This window comes from Grosmannia clavigera (assembly GCF_000143105.1).
Source record: "Grosmannia clavigera kw1407 unplaced genomic scaffold GCSC_108, whole genome shotgun sequence".
Classification (NCBI taxonomy): domain Eukaryota; kingdom Fungi; phylum Ascomycota; class Sordariomycetes; order Ophiostomatales; family Ophiostomataceae; genus Leptographium; species Leptographium clavigerum.
The window spans coordinates 124,191-146,084 of NW_014040837.1; the positions used below are offsets into that span (position 1 = coordinate 124,191).

Consider the following 21,894-nt stretch of genomic DNA (forward strand, 5'->3'; position numbering starts at 1 on the left):
AGAGGACGTCTGGGCACAGATCCGTGGTGAAAAAGAAGGAAGAAGAGGAGAGAAGGAAAAAGTCGCGAAGCAAAGCTTTTATGGCAGGCGAAATGGGCCCCGCTAAAAGTTTTCACTCTTTATTACGTAATGTAAAGTGCACGTGCCACCTGGTATGCCATGCCTTATTGGGCCAAGACTTTTGCATCAACTACGTGCCAAAGCACATCCACGCGGCACCAGAAAAAGGACGACGCCAGGTTCTCGCATCGCCCGCCCACCATGGATCTCGCCACAATCCAGGAAGCCAACCGTCTCCGGGTGGAGATGGGGATGAAGCCGCTGCCGGTGCCAGGCGAAGAGCCGGAGGCCAAGGGCAGCGACGAAGAAGACGAAGACCCGCTGGCGACGTTGGACGGACGACATGCACTGGCGTTTGACAACTACAAGAAGGTGCAGGACGCGGAGCTGGCGAAGCGGCGGCGCGAAGAGAAGGCCGAAGCTGTCAAGCGGGCGCGCGAGAAGGCGCAGCGGCATGCGGTGCTGGAGGGCCACACGCTGGGCGAACTGGAGGGCGGAATCCTGGGCAACAGCGACAAGGGAGACGGAGCCGACGGCGACGCCAAGGCCTGGTTGCGCGGACAGAAGCAACGGCAGAAGAAGATTACGAAGCAGAGCGAGGCAGAGGCGGCCGCGGAAGAAGAAGAGCGCCAGCGGCGAAAACGGCTGGTGGGCGACGACGACGACGACGACGACAACTTGGCGGGCGTCAAGGTAGGCCACGACATGTCGGCGCTGCTGGACGGCGGCGACCAGATCCTGACGCTGCGCGACGCGACTGTGCTCGAGAACGAGGACGACGGCGACGAGCTGGAGAACATGGAGCTGCGCGAGCACGAGAAGCTGCAGGAGCGGCTAGACCTGAAGAAGAAGCGGGTGGCCTACGACCCGCTGACGATGACAGACGACGAGACGCCAGGCTCGCGAACAATCTTGGGCCAGTACGACGAGGAGATCCACGGGAAGAAGCGCAAGACGTTCACGCTGGACCCCAACGCGATCCTCGGCCCAGACGGGAACTCGGCTGCGGCAGGCAAACCGGCGACAGTCCTGGACATGGCGGCCGGGGGCCTCAGCAGCAAACACAGCGTGCTCCAGCACGTGGATCTCAACGACCTTCTCGCGGGCGGTCCGTCGTCGGACTACGTGGATGCGTCGGAGCTCAAGATCCGGAAGCCCAAGAAGAAGTCCAAGGAGAAGAAGGCGGCACGGGCGACCAGAAGGCGCGGTGGTGGTGGAGGTGACAACGGGGACGACGACGTTCTGTTCCCGGCCGAGGCAACGGTGGAGGACGACGCGAAGATGGACGTCGACACAGCGGCCGTAGAGGCGGCAGCGGCAGCCGATCGGAAGCAGAAGAAGCGCAGGGCGATGGAAGAGGCCGACGAGGACCTGATGCACGACGAAGAGAGCTTGCAGGCAGTGTTGGCAGTACAGCGACGCGAGGCGCTGAAGAAGCGGAAGCGCATGCGGCCAGAAGACGTGGCTAAGCAGCTGCGCGAGGCCTCGGCAGAAGGGGCAGACGGCGAGGGAGAGGGGCAGCAGGGTGGCGGTCTGGTGATTGACGAGACGGCCGAGTTTATCAGCAATCTGAAACGACGAGAGGACCGGGAAGACGAGCTGCCGCGGGCACGGAAGCAGACGGAACCGTCGTCGGTCACGGCGATGGACGCTGACAGCAGCGAGGACGAGAATGGCCAGGACGTGGAGATGAAGGACGAGCAGGGCGGAGAGCAGGGCGAGCGAACCGAAGGTCAGGGCGCAGCAGCCGGGCTAGAGGAAGAGAAGAAGATCAGCGAGGGGATGGGGGCGACGTTGTCGATTCTCCGGGGTCGAGGCATCTTAGAGAGCGAAGGGGGCGGTGGGAGTAGTGGAAACGGTGGAAACGGTGGTGAGGGTGGCAGCAGTGGCGGATCCGCACTCAACACGCGGATGCGGGCACACCAGCAGTTCCTGGCCGAGAAGCGGCTGCGGCTGGCCAAGCTGGAAGAGGATGCGCGACGACGCCGCGAGCAGGACCGGGCAGCCGGCGGAGCGCTGGCGCGGATGACGGCACGTGAGCGCGAGGAGTATGCGCGACGGCAAAACGCACAGCGCGAATTCCAGACATCGCGCATGCTGCAGGACATGTTTGCGGAAAAATATACGCCCAACTTCCAGATCGAGTACACGGACGAACACGGCCGCTCGCTCAACGCCAAGGAGGCCTTCCGCGAGCTCAGCCACGGCTTCCACGGCAAGACCAGCGGCCGCGGCAAGACCGACAAGATGCTCAAGCGCATCGCCGCCGAGAAACGACACATGGCCGAGGGTATCCTGGACGCGAGCGAGGCCGTCGGCATGAGCTCGGCCGCTCAACAGCAGCTGAAGAAGCGGAAGGAGGCGGGTGTGCGACTAGATTAGGGGGGGTTGCATGTAGATCGAAGGGATTGGGCGTTTGATATCTTAATGGAGCTTGTGTCTGGCTTTTTAACGGAAATGATGTTGATGGCATCTTAGTGAGAGCTAATGTTGCCGATGCAAGTCATCTTCATCCCTCTGTGGATTCCAGAGGTCACCTGACCTCTGCCGAAATCATCAGTCAAGACGAAGCCTGCGCGCTCATTGCGTACAGTCTAGTCTAGTAAACCACCCTACGATTCATTACTACACCTTTGAAAGGGTTAACGTACAGGTCTTACACTAGTATTACGCCAAGGCAGTGGTGCACGGAGTATGTAGAAGCCACACCTCGTAATGGTTGCATACGCTTAGTAGTCAACATGGTGGTCACGTGATTTACGAAAGGATGTACAGTGCAGACTACGTACTACAGAGCACTCCGTACTCCTCACGAACCTACCTCGGCCATATCAGACTTCCTCGTCGTCACTCCGTGCAACCGCTGCTTTTTCCAAAGCCTCTCGTCCGTCTCCCCCGTCTCCCTTGACCCTCGACCCTTCTTCGTCTTCGGCTTCACGATCCAGGCCCGGTCAAAATCAATACACATCATCCGCTGTCGTTCCTCGTTCCACACCATGTTTGCCTCTCTTTCGTCCCCGTGCTCAATCCCGGTCGCGGCCAACTGGAACCAGGCCTGGTGGGCCAGCTGCTGCAGCGTCTCCGTCGTCGGCACCGGCCTGTCTCGCACCTGCACGGCCAGCGCCGGCTCACCACCGTACGACAGCACCAGCATATGCGTCACGTGGATCCCTCGCATCGAGATGTAGTCGTGCACCAGCTCCACCGTCCCCAGACACACCGGCACCAAGTCGCCTTGCCAGTCGTGCAGGTAGTCGTAGATGGCCGTCTCTGCCTCCAGTCGTCGAGCATTTTCCCGCTCCACTCCCTTGGCAACAACGCAGTATCCGGACTCCGGCAGCGTCAGCCGGAACAGCGTGCCGATCGCACCACACTTGCGATACCGATCCAGCGCGTCGCAGTGGTTGTCCATGTCCTCCCCCAGCTGTTCCTGTAGCTGCTGTATCAGCTGCTCTGCCGACAGCCCGTGTCGCCCGTCCTCGCCGCAGCATCGTCGGTGCCGTTCCACGTTCGGACACTGGCCATCCAGCTTGCCGCCGTTTCGTAGTCCGAGCAAGCAGGCCTACGTGCAGTACGGCGCTGCCTTTCGTTTATCGGACGTTTCTCCTCGACTGCTGCTGCCAGAGCCCTGCGTTCGCGATGCCGCCGACCGTGTGGCATAGGACTTGCCGGTCACCGCGCCTGTCGAACGTGCTGGTGTGAAATCCCCATCCCCATCGCCCTTGGGCGGTTTCCGTCCTGGTTTGGTCGGGTCTCGGCAATCTTGCTCCCCGGTTCCCGGTGGAGGCAGCAACGGAACCGCCGGCCTCCCATCGCTCTCTTCACTCCCGCTGTCTTGGGGCAGGTGTGCCTCCATCTGTGGATACGCTGTCGGCCACCGCTTCAGCCGGCTATCCGCTTCCAGCTTCCATCGCTGGCTCAGAAGAGGACTGTCCAAAGCGAGCAAAGCTAGTGCAGACACCACCGACACGGCTGATCGCATGGTAAGTCCCATCTGGTCCGAGATCCGTTCGGTCATCTCGTCTGCAGGCACACACAGATGGTAATACAGGGTCTCTGGCTCCTCCGGTCGGAGATGCAACAGTAGGATCATCTCGCCTGACGTCGCATAGCAGTAGCACAGGCCAAACTCAACCATGTAGTGGAACGCTTGTGTCACGACCGCGGCTGTAGCGTTTTGGGCCTCTGCCAGCATCTTTTCGTCCCCCTCCTGCGGCACGGTATTGCTGAGCTTGTTGCGTAGAGCCGCTGCAAACAAGCCCCCGTTCGACGCGTTGTCCAAGGCCAACTTCACCATACTGGCACGCAACTTATGTGCGGCCTTGTATTCGACAATGAAAACAGGCCGGATCCTCCCGTCCACCTCTTCCCGAATCAGCCACTGGTCGGGAAAGTGCTTGCGCGTCGGCGACGACACCCGTTTAAGAGGGGGTCCGTCGTCGGTTTCGCCGCGCGGTCGCCCCCGATCCTGTCTATCCTGCTGCCGGGCCAGCACCAGAGCCGGCTTATACGCCGGACGATTGGGGTTGTCGAGGTCGGGATCATCGCTATCGTAGACCGACAGCCCGTATGACACGCTTTCGAACAGGATGGTGGTCGGAAGAGAGTGCGTCTCCTCAGAGCGGCTTTCTTCTTGTTCCCGTTCCTCCTCTCCCTGATCGTGCTGCTGCTGCTTCTGCTTTTCCATGTCGGCCGCTGCCTTCGTCTCTTGGAGAAAGGTAAGTAACACCTCACGCACACCTAACTCGACGGCCAGAAATTGAAACATTCGCATGTCCTGTTCGTCCGTCATCTTCCTGCTCTGTACAAGCTTCTGGACGACGCCGACATGGCCAGGCGACCAGAAGAGCGGCTTGGCGGCGGGCGTGCATCTCAGAAAAGTCGGCCCACGGCTTGAAGTGCAGAGGATAGTATTTGTTATTGGGGTTAGCGACGATGCCAGTAAAGGCTAGGCGAGCATTCGTCTCGATAGCTAGTTTGAGGGAGATGTCCCGGTGACAGAAGTCGAGATAGGTGTTGTAATCGGAGGGAGCCAGTTGCTGTTCGGCAGCCTTGCGGCGAACTTCTTCTTCTTTGCGGCGAGCTTCTTCTTCTTTGCGGCGAGCTTCTTCTTCTTTGCGGCAATCTTCCTCTTCTTTCTGGCGGGTTTCAGCAACCTTGCGGCGGACTTCTTCTTCTTTGCGGCGGTCTTCCTCTTCTTTCTGGCGGGCTTCAGCAGCTTTGCGGAGGACTTCTTCTTTGCGGCGGCGGTCTTCCTCTTCTTTATGGCGGATTTCGGCAGCTTCGGCGCGCTCATTAGCCGCTGCTACCTGCGCCCGGTATGCGGCAACCGCCTGCCGCAACTCAAGCAGCTCTTCAGCGTCGCTCATCGTGGTCAGCTTCGTGGTATGAGAGCCGCAAAGACTCAAGCTTGTCAGTCTCTGTGCCAGACTTTGCGCTAGTTCGCACGTAGACCAGCCCTCATATGCCATGAAAATAAAACGAAACTCTGGTAAAATAGATGTAAATATAATCATTGGTCTGTTTTAGACAATTAACTAAGACGAAAGAGCCATCTGAATGTAGGGGGAGAAAAGAAACAAGCGCGCATAATGTCAAAGATGGTGCTCCGTAGCATTTATGGTCATGTGATCAAATTAATAGGTTAGAAACGTAAATAAGATCACGTGAGCGGAGCATGGGTGGGATCGTTTGGGCCACTGTTATCTATTCATTTAGACGGCTTAACGTCGCCATTCAAGGGGTTATGCCTCAAGAACTAACACGCCTCCCTAAGGGCATACGACGGATGAGGCAAGGGATAGATTTCAAGACCTACTAGTCGTCGTCCTACGTAAGGCATCTTATGATTTAGGACAGTCTAAAATAGCTAGAGAACGGCAAATTATATTCACCACCTTTTTACAAACTAACAAAGTTCGATGCTCTTCCTTTGCTGATCCATCGATGCCAAATCTACCTGTGACACCCAGACAGAGCCAAAACGCTCAAACTTGCCGTTTTTTTCATCCAATAGAAGAATGAACACAGACGCTTGCGTCATATTATATCTGGCAGTTTCCCAGTCGACGCATTCTCCCTCACTGTCTCCGTCTTCCCCGTCTACCTCATTTTCCTTATCTTCTTCGTCTCCTTCCTCCACCCCGGCTTTCTTGCCTTCTCCATCTTCCTCGCTTCCCGTGCTTGAGGGCGTAGTCATAAAGAGCACAACACCGACCCATTCCTCAGATAAAACTCTGTCGTGTAGCTCGTGGATTTCTGGGGAGTACTGGCAAAGAACAACGCTTGAGGAAAATCTACATTGAGGCAAAAAGTATCCCTCATCGTGATACTCGATGCGCGTAGATATTGTTATCGATTCGATCACCAACACTGGCGAAATTTCCGGAATGACTTGATTTTCAGTCCTTCGGGAATGAAATAGTTCGTCGATAGGCGTCACCGTTTCATCACTGCCTTTCACCCATATTTGAAGACCGAAGTCCACTATTGGCGCGATGTCAAGCTCGGGGTTGTCCTTGTTTTCGCAATGTTCTCGAATCGGTGCAAGCCACGTCTTGAAATAGCTAACTTGCCCAATCCATCCAGCCCAAGACCAGCTGGGATATTTCAAATTTGTGGCCGTAGTGCGCCTTTTCAATGATTCCTGGCGGTTTGATTTTGCAGACGGAACATACGGTTCCCAGGAGAGGCCACACGCAAATCGGTAGTTGACATCTCGGGCTACTGGTCCGGCGTCGGCGGAGTCGTGGAAAAGAAATGGTATTCCCCAGTAGCTTGGCTGCTTCGCAGATTGCAGAATGCCACGGAATGCATTCAGCACGTCAGATTCGCATGTTAAGAGACGCCTAGTGTATTGGCCCAGCATATCTCTGAAATCCCAGGCAGGAACTGCGCCAGGACCGCCAATACTATCGACCATTGGCTCTGGGTGGACTAGGCGCATATACGCTAGTGCTGGGTATGATGATCCAGAAAGGGTCTGGGGAAAGTTCGTAATCACTGACTCTCGTTGTAAGCCCTCCATACAAGTAAAGTACACCTGGGAATCCGTGAAGTAGAAGCAACGCTTCGATAAGCAAGCTTCTTGTAGTGTCCAGCCACGGTTCACCCAAGGAGACTTTTCCAGGACCGATAGCAGAGGAGGCCCCGTTGAGACAAATAGCTTTCCCTTACTAAAGACTTTTGGTGGAGGCTGTCTTGAGATCAAGCCAACGCCTGGAAGCCCAGTTCTGCCTTCTTGAATCCCTGCGGAAACTATTGTTGCTTCTGCCCCTGAATATATCGCATGCATATGAAAAATCTCAAGCGTTTTTTGTATTTCGTCGGCTTGGTTGATGCAGATCTGGTCTGCCCATAGATATTGACCTCCAATTTCCAGGACAGCCTTGATTGCATCTTCGATAGAAGGGTGAAGATGGTTAGGGAGTTTGAATTGCTTATCCATTATGGGCGGTGCATCCAAGGCTTCGGGCGGTCCCCATACATAACTTAGATTGAAATACCGATGGCCTGGGCGCCTCAAAACTACAGCTCTGGCATTGCAATCAATGAGCTGGGTTGGAAACCTTTGGTCACCTTGAGATGAGTGACATCTTTCCCCGTGTTGCTTCTCACAATCCTGTAACCATTGCCGAAGCCTAGCGTAGGGTACTTCGTGTGGAAGTACCTCGCATCCGTACACAGCTAGCGGTCGTGATGAAGTCGGCTCCGGAATTGGCAATCCAGCAGGGACTATCACGCTTATTCTGCTTAGACGTTCTGCAGTTCCCCATTCGGTAGTGCCGCCATAGATAGATCCTTCACCATGTTGAACAGCCAGAACGCAACCGAGTGTTTGTCCAACGTATTTCCTCCATTCTTGTCCTTTCTCTCTAAGTGCGCTACTGTAAGCTTGAATATTATAATTGTCGTGTGCTGGTTCATCTTGATATAGCCGTGTTTCTGCGAATAGTTCACACATAGCACTTAGGGTCTGATCTCCTGAGGCGGGTAAGGCGCCCAGGAATACAGAGCTGAACCCATAATATTGTTTTTGACTGCGCTCTCCGTCTTCGAAGATAGCCTCAATATCAATATTGCGACACCTTGAACAGAGTCTTTGAGCCTCTATGTGGCGAGATTCGTTAGGGATAGAGGACTTATCGTCGTCCTTGGCGACTCTAGCCCCATGCTCTGCCTTGCGCGCAGCCTCCTCCTTGTGTGCCTTCTTGGCCTTCGCCATATGCTGGACCTTTTCCTTCCTAATCTTCCGACATTCTAGGGCGTGCTTCTCGGCCGTTGTGCTTGGTATGGTCTCCTTGCAGTGCCTGCACACTTGTAAGTCGGGTGCATCTTCGAGCGGTCTGCTAGTAGCAACCGTCTCGGACGCATTGCCGCCCAACTGGTTGACTACCGGGCTTGATAACGGCGCCGACATGTGCGCTTTAGAAGCGAGGAGGTAGGCGGTCGTATCGGAGAAAGAAATAACAAAGTGCAAGGGATGGCTTAGGCCAGGTATTACGCCAGACAGTATGAAAAGGCTTGGGATGTCTGAGTCCTAATAATTATGCTGTTAGATGCAGGAGGGGTATTCATACCCCTTTGCTACTTGCATGGTATTGGAGTGTGTACAAAACCTACGAGGCCAATTGTCGTCCGGATAGACGAGCCTTAATACTCTCGGGCCATTTATTGGCTCGGTCTTTTTGGGCCTGGTTGCAGGAGCACAGGTTCCGCTAACACTCCACCAAATCCCCCATCATGCAAGATCGAAGCCATCCTCTTGCCGCGGATTATTCAATGACGCTGACGCCCGTGGAAGAGCAAAACAAGCACGGCACCTGTCTTGTCGATATCGGGACATTAAGAGTCCCAGAAGAAGCTAAAACGAGTGTCGAGGCGCTGCAAGCTTACAGTGGGTCCGGTAAAGTGCCATCTAGTAAAAAAAAAAAAGCAACGCGACGCGATTTTTTTATCCTCACTTTACTACACCCTTCACAAAAAAAGCTGTACAGGCCGCATTTTTTATCAATTTATGGCTAGGCCAGAGTATAGTCCTTATACAAGGACTAGAATCGATGCCTTATGGTCAGTTAACGTCCCTTATAAGACTATAGCAGCCAAAGAAGGCGTTGAAAAGCATGCCATTTACGGTATTGTGAAGCGCTACCAAAACCAAACTACAAATCATCCATCGCATTTTCGACAGGGGAAGCCCCCGAGCTTATTTGGAACATCCACAATGGGTCTTGGGAGGCAACAGTGCTTACCATCTTACAAGCGACATACCCATCTCAAACATTTCGGCATACAAAGAGAGGCATCCAGAAGTCTCCGTCATCGTATACCGAGATTATGAGCTATCGAAGATGGAATCACCATACGATGATGCCGATGTCGATTGTCCTATAGTTGAGCATACGTTAGAGGAGATCGAGCTAGTAACAACGGTACTGCGGGGCGCTGTCTCCAAGCTATTTAAATATATTCAAAAGCCGAGATTCTGGGACAGCTCTGAGACTGGGGTTCTGTCAGAAAATCTGCACCCCCCGTACCTTGCGATATTCCAGGGCCGCAGCATCCTGGCGGACTCTTTGAACACATCGCCTACCCAGCAGCATGTCCAGTTCAAATTACTTCTTGACTACGTCCTATCTCGCCACTCCCACGAGTATGAGGCGGTCGACGTGCTTCTCGAAAAGGGACAGATCAGGCACGCTTACATGGAGTATCTCTTCAAGCCCGGGATCCTCATAGCAGTCGATGGGAAGGACAGCAAAGAAAAAGCCTACTTGACCATCTCGTGGCCCCAGAAATCAAAAGAAAATACACTGTATATCGAGTGTATGCGCTGGGAGTTCAATAGGAGGTTTTGGAAGCGAAAAGAAAAGTCTGGCGGATCTCCAACGGAACGCTCTTGTGTTTGTTTTTCTTCGGGTTCTTGAGTACTACGACGGCATCCTTATTCACACAAGCAACCGCGTTGGAACGTTCGACGAGGCATTTTTATCGCGTATCTAGTTGGCTATTCATTATCCCAACCTTGATGAAAGCCACCGACACTAGATCTGGATGAACTTCATTTCTCGGCTCGAGATGCTGAAGGAACCAGACATTGATTTCAAGGACCTTACGAAGCAAGTTGATAAACTGGCCCGACACAAAATGAATGGCAGAGAAATACGTAACGCGATTACAACAGCGCGCCAGTTCACCAAATTCGAAAAGAAGACGCCGGTATTGATGCCATGGACGAGATCATTGCGATAACCGGAAAATTTGGCAAGTACATCGAGAAGTTGAACGATGGCTTTTCCCAGGTTGCACTTGCCGAGGATGATAAATTGAGGTTGCAACAGGACGTGTGAACCCAGATGGTGTTAGGGAAGAGTGTCTACAGTTCTTATTCGGGAAGGAGGGGGGGTTCGTTTTTAAAACATCCTTTCAATCTACGGAACCCCTTAAACCACTGGTGTAGTCTCAGTTCGCGCTCCTGCCGATGCTGTGCTGTAATTCTGACTGTCTATAACCTAGAAAGGAAGGAACTATGGCGATAAATGAAAAAGAAGTAAGGCTATCTTCAGCCACAGATGCGAACCATTCTAAACTCCGTTCTGCAGTCTCTCGTCTCCTCACATTCCCGTCACCCGCATCGCCACAAAACCAATGGTCAGCACGACCACGAGCGTTATCAGACTGCTGGGAATACCGCGCGTGATAAAGTGCTTGACGCGCAGATAGCGCTGGCCGGCCGGGTCCTCCTTCATGATAGCAGCTGCAGGAGTTAGCAGTGAAACGAGAACAGCATGAAAAACAGACGTAGCAAATCAAGGAACAAAACGCACTCATGTTGGGGAAACCACTCGTCGGCAGTCCCATGGCGGCACTGCACATCAAGACGCCGGCCATGACCAGCAGGTTCGGGTGCGGCTCGGCCATGTCGGCGCCGATGTTGTGCACCAGCGGCAGAAGGATCAGGGCGGCAACGGTGTGGCTGATAAAGGTGGCGATGACGAGAATCAGGGTGGAGAAGACGACCAGGACGCCGTAGAGGCTCATGCCCTGGACGTGCACGGTGATGCCGGCAGCCACGGTGTCGAGCAAGCCGGAGGCTTTGACGGCCTTGCCCAGAGCCAGGCCGCCAGCAGCCAGGATGATGATGGTCCAGGGGAAGTTGTTGAAGTCCTCCTTGGACAGGATGCCGATGCCGAAGAAGATGACGATGGGCAGGATGGCCACGACGCCCATGTCGCCAAAGGTGTCCTCGAGATTGTGGCTGGCACACCAGAGGCCGATGGTGACGAGGGTGACGAGGGTGACGAACCACTGGGCGGCCGTGAAGCGCTCGCGCACCGGACGCACGGCCACGATGGTGGTGCCGCGACCAGGCCGGAAGCTGACCAGCAGCAGCAGCCAGATCAGCAGGATGGACACGACGCCGACCGGGATGGCGATGAAGAACCATTGCAGCCAGGGCGGCTCGGGCGTCATGATGCCGATGGCCACGACGTTTTGTGGCGAAGCGATGGGCGACAGCATGCCACCAATGTTGGAGGCTAGGGCAATGCCGATGATGAGCGCCTTGGACATGTTGGACTCGGACGGGAGGTTGCGCAGCATGGGCTGTGGTTGTTTGTCAGTTTTCTGATTTGTCAGCAATTTGTCAGCAAACTCACCTCAATGATGCCAAAGCACAACACCGGCGCGGCCACGTTGCTGATCAGCATGCTGGCAAAGGCGGCCACAAACATGTTGGCCAGCAGCACGGTGCGCGGCTGGGTGCCGGCCTTGCTGAGCACAAAGGTGGCCAGACGCTTATCGATGCGGCACTTGCTGAGGGCGGCCGCCAGCGTGAAGCCGCCCAGCAGCAGCATGATGACGGGCGTCCACATGGCAGCAAAAATGAAGCCGGCAGCCTCCTTGGATCCCATACGGCGCGGGCGGTGCTGGTCGGTGCCGCTATCGTCGCAGGCAACCCGCAGCACGACGCAGAGAAAGGGCACCATCAACGATGTGACGAACAGCGGAATCGCCTCAGTGGCCCACAACAGACTGACAAACACCAGCATGGCCAGGCAGTTCTGCTGCTCCGGCAGGCCGTCCAGCAGTCCGGGAGCATACAGCACGCCAAAGAAGACGGCCACGACGGTCACCAGCGTCAACATGGAGCTGCTGACGAGCCATGCCGGCACGACGACGACGTGTGAGAGCAGCCGGATACGTCGCACCGGAAGGGCCTGCGGCTCCATGTCATCGCCCTGACGAAGACGGGCGCCTGGCCGTCGCGGATTCTTGGCGTCGTCGTCGTCGCTGCCACCACCGGCACTGCCAGCCGCCATTAAACCGAGTCCACCGCCACCAAGTCCACGACCAGCCAGTCCGCCTAGGCTGGCTGCTTCGGCTCGCCGCTCGATGCCGATCATGTCGCGCCACACGGTGTTGCGCTCCCAGACGACGTGCTCGCGCAGGTGGGAGCGCAGGTCGCGGCGTGCTGTGGCGGCATCGCCTCCGGTCACGACGTCGGTGTAGGCAGCCTCCATGCGGGTGATGTTCTGCAGCAGCGCATCCCAGGTCTCGGAGCGGAACGGAAAGGCCGGCTCGACCGAGGCGGCCATGTAAGCCGGACGCAGGTTAGTGTCGAGAATCTTGTCGAACTTCTTAAGCACCTTGCGGAAGCCGGTCTTGTTGAGCTGCACATACGACTTGAGCTCGCACAGCTGCACGTAAGTGTGCACGATGCGCTTCTTGAGCATGACGCTGGACGAGAACATGACCGCATCCTCGGGTGCGTCCTCGAACGTGGTGCTGTATCGCCGCGACCGTGTGAACTCGGTCGATGCGGTGAGGTCTGTCGACGCAGCCAGGTTGGTCACGGCCGTCGTCGGCCGACTGCGGTGTCGTCGACGCGGCCCATCCCAGCTGAGCCGCCGGCGGTTCGACTTGAGCGGTGGTAGCGGCTGGTGATCGTCGTCACTGTCACCGTCGTCGCTAGAGTGGCGGGTGCTGGACCGGTCGTCGACTGCGATCGTGCTGCCGGCATTGCTAGGCCCGGCCGCTGAAGCAGCAGCGGTGGTGGTGACGGACGGCACTGTCACCGGGCTGCCGTTCTTGCGACACTCTAGCACCTCCTCTTCCTCGCTCAGAGCGCCGACGTCGTGCAGCACCATGTCGACCTCATCCAGCAGCTCGCGCTCCTTAAGCACATAGAAGGAGCATATTTTCTCGAGCTCGACGTCGAGGGCGCGCGAGAAGACTGCCTCGGGGTTTGGCTCGTTGCTGATGAGCGGACGCGACTCGGCATCGCCATGGTCCTGGTGGCTGGCAGCCTGGTTGACGGTCTTTTCAAGCTGGTATATGCTGCACAAAGGAGAGTCAGCCTAGGGCGGGCGAAGAGACGGGAAACGAGGGAAACGAGGAAACGAGGGGAAGGAGTCGGCTTACAGCTTCTTCAAATTGCTGTAGGCAATATAGTGGCTGCTCCAGTCCGGCACAGCGTTGAACTGGAGGCTGTGGGAGAACTTCATCTCGTCCTGCGCCTGCAGCCACCTGCGCTTCTCGGCGCGGCGGTGCGCTTGTTTGTCGACGCGGTGCGATCGGAGAGGGACAAGCTCGATGCCGGGATCAGTATCGGTGGGGGCGGAAGTCGATAGCGGTGGTGGTGGTGGTGGTGGTGGTGGATGCGTTGGAAAGGAGGCTTCTGTAGCAGAAGCGAACCGGGCTTGCTCAACTGCTGGGGTCAATGGCTGGCTGTCGCGGTCGTGCAGCATCGAAAGCCGGTATGATGCGGAGAGGAGACAGAAGGAAGGAAAAAGAGGCGGTAGGCCGGTTGGTAGCCTGGAAGGTGTGGACGAAAAAGTAGGGCTACCTGGTAGTGTTGGCTTGTTTGGCTTCACCGTGACCTTGGAGGCAGTTTTGGGCGGCCAATCGACGCCGTACAGCACAGCAGGAAAGCAGGAAATGGCCTGTTCTGATTAGGGGTTTTTTTTAGTTGCTGTGCTGGGGTCCAGTCAGCGCCACACTAGGCTAGCGGCACGCCATAGCACCGCTAGCAGACAGCAGCATTTCAGGCACGGATGAAGGCTAGAGAGAACAAAAAATAGCCCAATAGCGGTCTTTCGACTCCAGACTTTTAGATTCAAAATATCCATATCCAATATTATGTGATTAAGGCGGACGAAGAGGTGTTTGGAAATACGCCAACACACAGGGCAAAAAGGCAACCAAATACAATGGGGTATATCGTGTAGTGAGATTCAACGCCGCCGTTTCCCGGATCCGTTTTCATCCGGTTTCCGTTTTCCACTGTCCGCTGTCTGCGGTCCGTCATTGCGGTCAGTCCTTGGCCGTGGCCGTGTCGCCTGTTGCTGCGTGCTGGTGAGGGTGCAGGCCGAGCACGCGCTGCAGGCTGCGCCGGATGCTGCGACCGGCGCTGTCGTCCGCGTTGGGGTCGGAGGAGGGCGAGGCGGGCGGAGGTGCCGCGTCGCCGTGTGCGTTGTGGGTGCTGTTGGCGGCTGCCGTGTTGGTCGTGAGGCTGGCAGCGGCGGGCCGGCCGCCGCCGCTGAGCAGATGGCTCATGCGGCGGCCGAACCCAGGCGACGACAGGCTGCTGCTGTGGCGGCGCTCCTTATCGCGTATCTTGCGGGCGGCGGCCTCTTCACGGCGCTGTCTCTTGCGGGCAGCAGCCGCCACAGCAGCGGCTGCTGCGACCGCCGAGGGCGACAGCGCCGGCTCGGCCATGCGTGGTGGCCACTCGCCGTCGCGCTTCCAGCCGGCCACGCAGGCCCGCACGGCGTCGCCCAGGTTGATCGGACACGACGGCTGCAGCGAGCTCAGCACGACCTTGTCGTACAGGCTGAGGTAGAGGTTCGGCGTGATCGATGCACGCATCGGGTTGGCCGCCGGCAACAGCGGCCGCGCCAGCGGCAGCATCGTCTCGACAACGCAGTCTTGCTGGCTCTGCCGGTGCTGGTGCTGGTGGCGGTGCCGTTTCGTGGACCGCCGCGACTGTCCGCTCGTCGTCGCCTGCGTCGGCACCTGGCTGAGCGGCCACATGCTACTGCCACCCACACCGACACCGCCGTCCGACGTCACCGGAGACGTCTCCACCGTGTCTGCACCGAGGCCGAGGCCGAGACCGGCCGACTGCTGCGACTTCTGCGAGTGCTGCGAGTTGGACGTCATCGGCGAGAGCGGCATCGTCGTCACGGCCGGCGCTGGCTCGGACTTGGCGTGCGAGTGGAAGCGGAACAGGCGGCGCGGCGACGTCGAGGCTGCGGCGGTTGCCACGACCCGCGACTTGATGCGCACCGTGTGGGCACCGGTCCAGGCATCGCGACGCGCCGTGAAGCAGGCCAGGCCGCTGTTCCAGGCCATCTCAGACCGCAGGCTGCGACGCATCTTGGCGCGGCGGGCCACGACCGATGCCTGCACCACCATGCCGACCGAGTCGGGCGAGTCGAAGCGGAAGAGCGAGCCGGTGTGGCTGATGCTTCGCCCGTCGCTGTTTTTGCTGCAGCTGCTGTTGTCTGCGCGCTCTTCTCGTTGTCCGACAGGTCGGACGTCCACTCGGCCCGTGGCTGCAGGTGCAGCGGATCCTCCGAGACGGTGCTGTAGACAGACGCGCAGTCAGAGTCGTCGGCCGCGTCCAGGTCCGAGTCCGAGTCAAAGGACGCGCTGTTCATGCTCGCCGTGATAGCAGCCAGGGGCACCGAGACGACGGGCGATGGCGGCGATGGCGGTTCGAGAGGCTCGGCAGACGACTCCTCTGTCTGCTGGGCGGCCTCGAGCTCACGTGCACGCGCAGCCTCGGCAGCAGCCGTGGCTGTCGTCTGTGAAGGCCAGTCAAAGGACCAGTCGTTGCGGATGTTGGCCATCAGGAAGCGACGCACGGCATCTTTCTGCTTGGCCTTGTTCGGGCTGACGAGATCGGCGTCGCCATAGTCGAGCTGGGCAGCCAGGGCAGCGCCGGTGAGGTGAGGATGGGATGTGGTCGGGGACAGCTGCTGGTCCGAATCGCTCGAATGGGACGTGGTTTGAAGCAGCTTGGAAAAGGGCGACCTCGGTGACTTGTAGAGGTCGGAAAAAATCATTTTGGGAATGGGTTCAGCGGCAGGCTGCGGATGGCTGTGGTGGGAGGGAGGGTCGGCAGCGGTCGAGACGATTGGGGGCGGTGACTCTTTTATTGGTGTTGGCGATGCTGCTGTTGCTGGTGCTGGTGTCTCTACTGCCGGGCAAAGGAGTGGATCAGGATCAGAACGAAGCGGCACTAGTGCTTCTGCGGGGTGGAGATGCAGGTTCTGGACTGGTGCTGGAACGGATGTTGGCGTGGATTCTGGGGCCCGTGCACTAGGCTGGTCCAGTGACAGACAGCGGGCGGAGAGTGGTGTGATGGCGGCTATGAAGTCAGCAGGAGCAGTGGCTGAGAAATATGGATAACATGAGCAGCAGGAGACGGGGAAGCAGATACTAGGGCAATCGGGATGTAGGAAGAGGACGAGAGCGAAGACAAGGAGATGAACGGCCGGAGCGAGTGGAAAAACCAGGATGAGACGACGGACAAGACGCGGAGAAGAAGGGCGAATACGAACATGCAAAGACGGGCAAAGTATGGGGTCGTATGTTGGGTGCGATCAAAAGACAGCAGAACAGGCGAGCAGGCCAATCAATGCAACTAGTCTGCCTGATGCATGCATGACCTGGTCCTGCAGTGACTGGGTGGAGATGGCCGCAGCGAGGTTGGACGAGAGGGAGAGAAGAGGGGATGAACAAGATGACCGATGCAAGGGTGGCAATGATTGAGGTACAAATACTCGTACAGACTTCGTACCAGATTCTGACCAGGCACACAATAGAGAATGGGATACGGAGTACAGGGCATGAAAAAAAAAAAAGAAAGAAAAAAGAAAAAACGGCAAGAATGACAAAGAAAGCAGCCAGCGAAATGACGTAAAGACGTAAAAGGCCTGCGAGCAGAAAAGGCTTCTTCTGCCTCGACCAGACTCACCATCGACGGTGGAGCCGACCGGAGGACCAGACTGCACGGGCATGTCGGCCATGGTGGACAGGGCGGCGGCGAGAGGTCGTGCGGAGCGGAAACGAGCGCGGCCGGTCGAGAAGGTATACTCTGTACTTTGTAGTAACCAGGATTCGCCCTCTTCGTTGCTCGTCGATGCCGTTGCGGATTCCAAAAATTGCATGTCTCCTGGCCTGGTGCGCTTTTCCTCTGCTCGCGTTACGTAATACCGCTACGACGCTGAGCAGGGCCTGCCGCTCGCTGCTGCTACCCCCCCGCTAGCGCCTGACAGCAGGCGCCTAAGAGCAGGACAGCCGACGGCCAGCGTCGATCGACAGGGTCAGCTGGCCACCCCATCAGGCCATGGCATGGTCGATGCCAGATCCGAAATGCGCAATACTCCGTATTCAAGGGCAAACCAGGATGCAGCTTGTAGAATGCGAGCATGCCGAAAATGGACCGGCAACTTCATGCTTCTCAGTCCATCCAGCTGGGAGAGAAGGAGAAGAGAGGAAAAGAGGGAAAGAGGAAAAGAAAAGAAGAAAAAAAAAGAAGAAAAAAAAAACCCTTGCTTCTATTCTCGTACACGCACCATCTTCTTTTAGACTACTCTACAGTGTGACATCATAGAAGCTATTACCATCCCGGAAATCACCGTTGTATCATACTCGTACACATCCTACACTCTCCCTCCCGACTCATGCCACCTCCTCGACCAGCTGGACCTTCCGCGGCGGCATCGCGCTGCCCAATGTCCGGAACACGCTGCCCACAGGCCCGGCCAGCAGCTCGGCCGCCACGGCCACGCGGCTGCCCTTGCTATTGCTCACCCAGCGAATGATGGTTGGGTCTGGTCGTGGCCGGCCGTCCTCGTCGCCCGAGTCGTCGCCGGCCAGCGCGTTCTTCTTGGTCGTCTTGGGCGCCTGTCGCTTCAGCAGCTTGTTGATCGTCTCGGCCTTGACCTCCTCGTTCCGCTTCTCGCTCAGGTTGCGTCGTCGCCGCGCCATCTCGGCCCGCCGCATGCTAAGCTCCTCGGCCGTGAAGTGCTTCTTGACTTGGACCTCTGTTTCTGTCAGTCCCGCACGTACAACCACAACCGCGCCACAACCACAACAAACTCACCGTCCGACAGCTTCATGTACTCCTGCGGCGTCTCCTCGAAGCGGGCCCGCTGCCGCCGCGTCATCTTCGACAGGTCAGGCGTGCCTTCGCGACTGCCACCCTCGCCGTCGCTGAGACCGGCGTCCCCGTCGCCCTCTCCGTCGCCCTCTCCATCGCCCTCCACATCGTCCTCGTCGTCCTCGTCCATCACCTCAATCTCCTCGCCCTCGGCGTCGACCTCGTCGTCCTCGTCTTCGACGACCAGCTCCGTCTCGCCCTCGGCATCGATCTCATCGTCCTCGTCACCGTCTGCGTCGTCTTCGTCGTCCTCCTCGTCCTCCTCGTCCTCCTCACGAGGCACGCCCTTGCTCCGGACCCCGGCAGCAGCAGACCGCCGCACCTTGGACTTGGGCCCGGGCTTGGACGTCAACGGTGCCCGCAGCTTGTTGCCACTGCCGGGCGGCCGACCAACGCCACGCGGTGCCGTCACCACAGACGCTCCCTCGCCGGCCGGCTTCGATACCTTGATCGACGGCGGCGGCACAGCACCCCCTCGAGCGACCCCTCGGACGGCAGCCGACACGGTGGACACGTCCACATCGACATCGCCGTCAGCATCGACATCCATGTCCTCGCCCTCGCCCTCGGCGTCCTCGTCGGCCTCCATGTCAATGTCGCTGTCGCCCACCTTGATCTCGTCCTGCTCCTCCTCCTCCTCCTCTTCGTCCTCTTCGTCGTCGTCGTCGTCGTCATCGTCGTCGTCGTCCTCCTCGTCCACCACCACCTCGTCCTCATCTTCGCTCGACTCCGACTCCACGTATCGCTTCTTCGGACCGCGCGTCGGCCGACGGCTGTGCACGACACCATCGCTCACGGACTGCTCGCGCAGACTGCTGGCCGCGCCACTCTGGCGCTTCCTCGACCCGGACGCGAGCACCGAGGACATGTTGGAGTCGGCTGAGGGCGCACGGCCGGAGCCACGGCCCTCGCCTAGACGCCGGTATCGGGACGTCATGGCAGAATCTCTGTCGGCCATGTCAGTAATGGCCATAGAAGCCCGCTGGGCGGCCGACCGGCGAGGTCGGGTCGACATGATGCAGGAGGGAAGAAGGGGGCAGGCAGTAGATGCAAATTGGATGTGGCGGATGCAGTTGTATTAGTAATGGCGGATATCCAATATCCGCACACCGGCGGTCGAGTGAAAGCAAAACGAGCAGATGTCCTCGTAGGCCCCTATTGTGGGGAGTGGCTTTGGCAAAAAGGTGGCTGTGGCCAGGAGAGCGAGAGAGGGAAAGAGAGAAAGAGCGAAAGGGCGAAAGAGAGCGATGGCGAGAGACAGCAGGGGAGATGAGGTGGAAAAAGGCCAGAGGCAAGAGAAGCTCGACAGCAGCAGCGAAAAGCAAGGTCAAGAAAGGTGGGGCAGTAAGCCGTGATACGAAGGAGGGATCGGTGCAGAGCCATACTAAGCAGGCCTACGACCAGAGCTTTCTGAAGCCGGGTGAGACGATGTAGTGGAGGCGATCTGCCATGCAATGCAACGAGAGGAGCGACAAGCAGAGGGCAAGAGCAAGACGCAAGACGCAAGACGCAAGACGCAAGACGCAAGACGCAAGACGCAAGACGCAAGACGCACGGGGCGCCACGTCTCTCACGGCCAGAGCTGGCTGAACGGCCACGCCAATGAGGCGGCGGCTTTTGTGTGCCGGGCACCTTCCTTTTCGCTGGATGTCATTCCGTCCTTTTTGTGGCCGCGCCAACTCTCGCCTTGCGGGCCAGCTGGTCCACACGACAGCACACCAGCACACAAGCACGGCGACACCGTCAAAAGCAGCAGCTGCTGCAGCAGCCGATCTGTGGTGGCGCCATTCCCAGACTCACCAGTGTTCAGAGCAGAATCCGCACCCTTTCTGTGGACACGACCAGATGGAGACGGGGGAGCGTGTGCGAGCTCCGACAGGCGCGACAGCGAGGACGATCGGCCGTGGAATGGTGTGGCGGCAGTCGTCTCTGTCGAACAGGTGTGCCGGTGCTGCAGGCCGTGTCTGAGAGGGCTGCGGCTCGTCGTTGGATCGGTTGGCCGTGTGGACGCGCAGAGCTGCCGATGGTTGGCTGCTGCAGTCGAGTGCGATGTCGTGTTTGGCAAGCTCTAGCGTCTCTAGCCTGCTGTCGATGGATTATGCACTAAAGCGGCTGCCGTTGGTGCCTGGATGTTCAGGCAGAGACATCCCCGTGCCACTCCACCGCTGCCAACAGGCCGAGGCTGCGGGTTCCCCAGACTACGAGAAGCTCGTGCTGTTCCGCGTCCTCTGTCGAACGTACGGAGTAAGATACATCGCATCTGCTTCCTGACACGTCCTCTGGTCTCCATCAGCCATGGCTCCCGACGGAAAGGGCGACGCGCCTGTCGACCAAGAAGAGGTGTCGTCGACATCGGCTTCATCTACGGAAGAACTAACATCCACAGCCGCATCAACAACAACACCACCATCACCATCGCTATCGCCATCAACACCCACAGCAGAAACTGTAGCCCCGTCGCTCGAGCGGGCGCGTGCCTTTCTGCGTGACGAAGCCGTCCGCAACGAGTCCCGGGCCCGCAAAGCAGCCTTTCTCGCTGCCAAGGGCTTCTCTTCGGCCCAGATCGACGAGGTGTTGGACGAGCTGGAAACTGATCCTGAGGTCAAGACGACGACTAGACAGGTGCCGGTATCGTCTGGACAGCCGTCGACAAAGGAACCATCTGTCACCTCCTCTTCCACCACCTCCTCCTCACCTCTCATCGTCACCTATCCCGAATTTATTGCCCGTCCACCACAACCACCGCCGCTCGTCACGCCCGCCGCCTTCACGGCCACCCTTTACGGCAGCGCTGCGGCTGCCTCGCTCATCTATGGCACCGCGCGCCTGGTGCTGGCACCCATGGTCGGTACCCTGGCGGACGCGCGTGGCCAGCTGCAGGCGACTACCCGTGACGGCCTGACGCGTGTCGTGCGGGCGCTGGAGGCCGTCGTGGGCGCGGATGTGGAGACGGGAAAGAACAACAACCGGTCTGGTCCTGACGGCGGCTCTGTTGACGGCGACGGCCACAGCACGACGGCCTCGGACGCTCCCAACGCCTCGGACGCGTCCGACTCGCCCGACCCGATCACGGCCGCCTTTTCGCGCGATGCCAGCGTCCAGACGTCTCCATCTACATCTAGAATGACATCCAGAACGACATCACACACTGCCTCCACTGCACTCATCTCCTCCTCCTCCTCCATCTCCACCTCCACCCAGTACGCCCACCTCGCCAGCATGGCCGACCAGGTCAAGCGGCTCTGCGACGACTGGGCTGGCCCCGACGACGTGCTGGCCGAGACCCAGACGGCCCTAGACATGCTCCGCAGCGATGTCGACAAGCTGGCTCGGCCGTCTTTTGTCTTTGGTGCTGACGCGGCTGCCGGTGCCAACAACAGGTACCCCGGCTACGTGCAGACGACGCGCAACGAGCCCGACGACGAGATCCGCCGGGCCAAAGAGAATATCCGCCGCGTCAAGGGTGCTCTGCTCACCACGAGGACCTTTCCGACAGCGAGATAGGGTGCTGGAAGGGCAGTATAGAAGACGAGGAGATGACGAGACAAAACAAGGACAGACCCGGTGGCGTATTATAGCAACTAATTTCAGCGAGCACACTGTATTTCAACTCCCAACGCACGAATAGCACTGCCAACTGACACTGTAATGATGGCCTGTAA

At 58.1% G+C, this 21,894-nt stretch overlaps 8 protein-coding genes across 8 annotated transcripts; 3 read left to right on the plus strand and 5 right to left on the minus strand.

Annotated features, from left to right (window-relative positions):
• Positions 1-261: 261 nt before the first annotated feature.
• On the plus strand, positions 262-2,442 carry CMQ_6595 (DNA-binding protein; the record flags this gene model as incomplete). The annotated part of the gene is made up of 2 exons (XM_014320281.1): positions 262-708; positions 754-2,442. The coding sequence occupies 2 exons, from the start codon at positions 262-264 to the stop codon at positions 2,440-2,442; spliced, it is 2,136 nt and encodes a 711-aa protein (XP_014175756.1).
• Positions 2,443-2,869: 427 nt separating this feature from the next.
• Positions 2,870-5,429, minus strand: CMQ_6665 (uncharacterized protein; the record flags this gene model as incomplete). The annotated part of the gene is made up of 3 exons (XM_014320351.1): positions 2,870-3,513; positions 3,673-4,912; positions 4,995-5,429. The coding sequence occupies 3 exons, from the start codon at positions 5,427-5,429 to the stop codon at positions 2,870-2,872; spliced, it is 2,319 nt and encodes a 772-aa protein (XP_014175826.1).
• A 2,383-nt stretch (positions 5,430-7,812) lies between these two features.
• On the minus strand, positions 7,813-8,479 carry CMQ_6565 (uncharacterized protein; the record flags this gene model as incomplete). The annotated part of the gene is made up of 2 exons (XM_014320251.1): positions 7,813-8,004; positions 8,072-8,479. 2 exons carry the CDS (start codon positions 8,477-8,479, stop codon positions 7,813-7,815), a joined length of 600 nt encoding a protein of 199 aa, XP_014175726.1.
• A 2,194-nt stretch (positions 8,480-10,673) lies between these two features.
• CMQ_6782 (plasma membrane phosphate transporter) lies at positions 10,674-13,808 on the minus strand (the record flags this gene model as incomplete). Its single annotated transcript, XM_014320468.1, has 4 exons — positions 10,674-10,816; positions 10,887-11,664; positions 11,718-13,398; positions 13,483-13,808. 4 exons carry the CDS (start codon positions 13,806-13,808, stop codon positions 10,674-10,676), a joined length of 2,928 nt encoding a protein of 975 aa, XP_014175943.1.
• A 565-nt stretch (positions 13,809-14,373) lies between these two features.
• CMQ_6804 (uncharacterized protein) lies at positions 14,374-17,237 on the minus strand (the record flags this gene model as incomplete). The annotated part of the gene is made up of 3 exons (XM_014320490.1): positions 14,374-15,541; positions 15,607-16,459; positions 17,045-17,237. 3 exons carry the CDS (start codon positions 17,235-17,237, stop codon positions 14,374-14,376), a joined length of 2,214 nt encoding a protein of 737 aa, XP_014175965.1.
• Positions 17,238-17,751: 514 nt separating this feature from the next.
• Positions 17,752-19,247, minus strand: CMQ_6908 (papa-1-like conserved region protein; the record flags this gene model as incomplete). Its single annotated transcript, XM_014320594.1, has 4 exons — positions 17,752-18,116; positions 18,176-18,285; positions 18,547-18,718; positions 18,989-19,247. 4 exons carry the CDS (start codon positions 19,245-19,247, stop codon positions 17,752-17,754), a joined length of 906 nt encoding a protein of 301 aa, XP_014176069.1.
• A 439-nt stretch (positions 19,248-19,686) lies between these two features.
• Positions 19,687-20,304, plus strand: CMQ_6518 (uncharacterized protein; the record flags this gene model as incomplete). Its single annotated transcript, XM_014320204.1, has 1 exon — positions 19,687-20,304. One exon carries the CDS (start codon positions 19,687-19,689, stop codon positions 20,302-20,304), a length of 618 nt encoding a protein of 205 aa, XP_014175679.1.
• Positions 20,305-20,527: 223 nt separating this feature from the next.
• On the plus strand, positions 20,528-21,736 carry CMQ_6985 (peroxisomal membrane anchor; the record flags this gene model as incomplete). The annotated part of the gene is made up of 1 exon (XM_014320671.1): positions 20,528-21,736. The coding sequence occupies one exon, from the start codon at positions 20,528-20,530 to the stop codon at positions 21,734-21,736; it is 1,209 nt and encodes a 402-aa protein (XP_014176146.1).
• Positions 21,737-21,894: the final 158 nt, after the last annotated feature.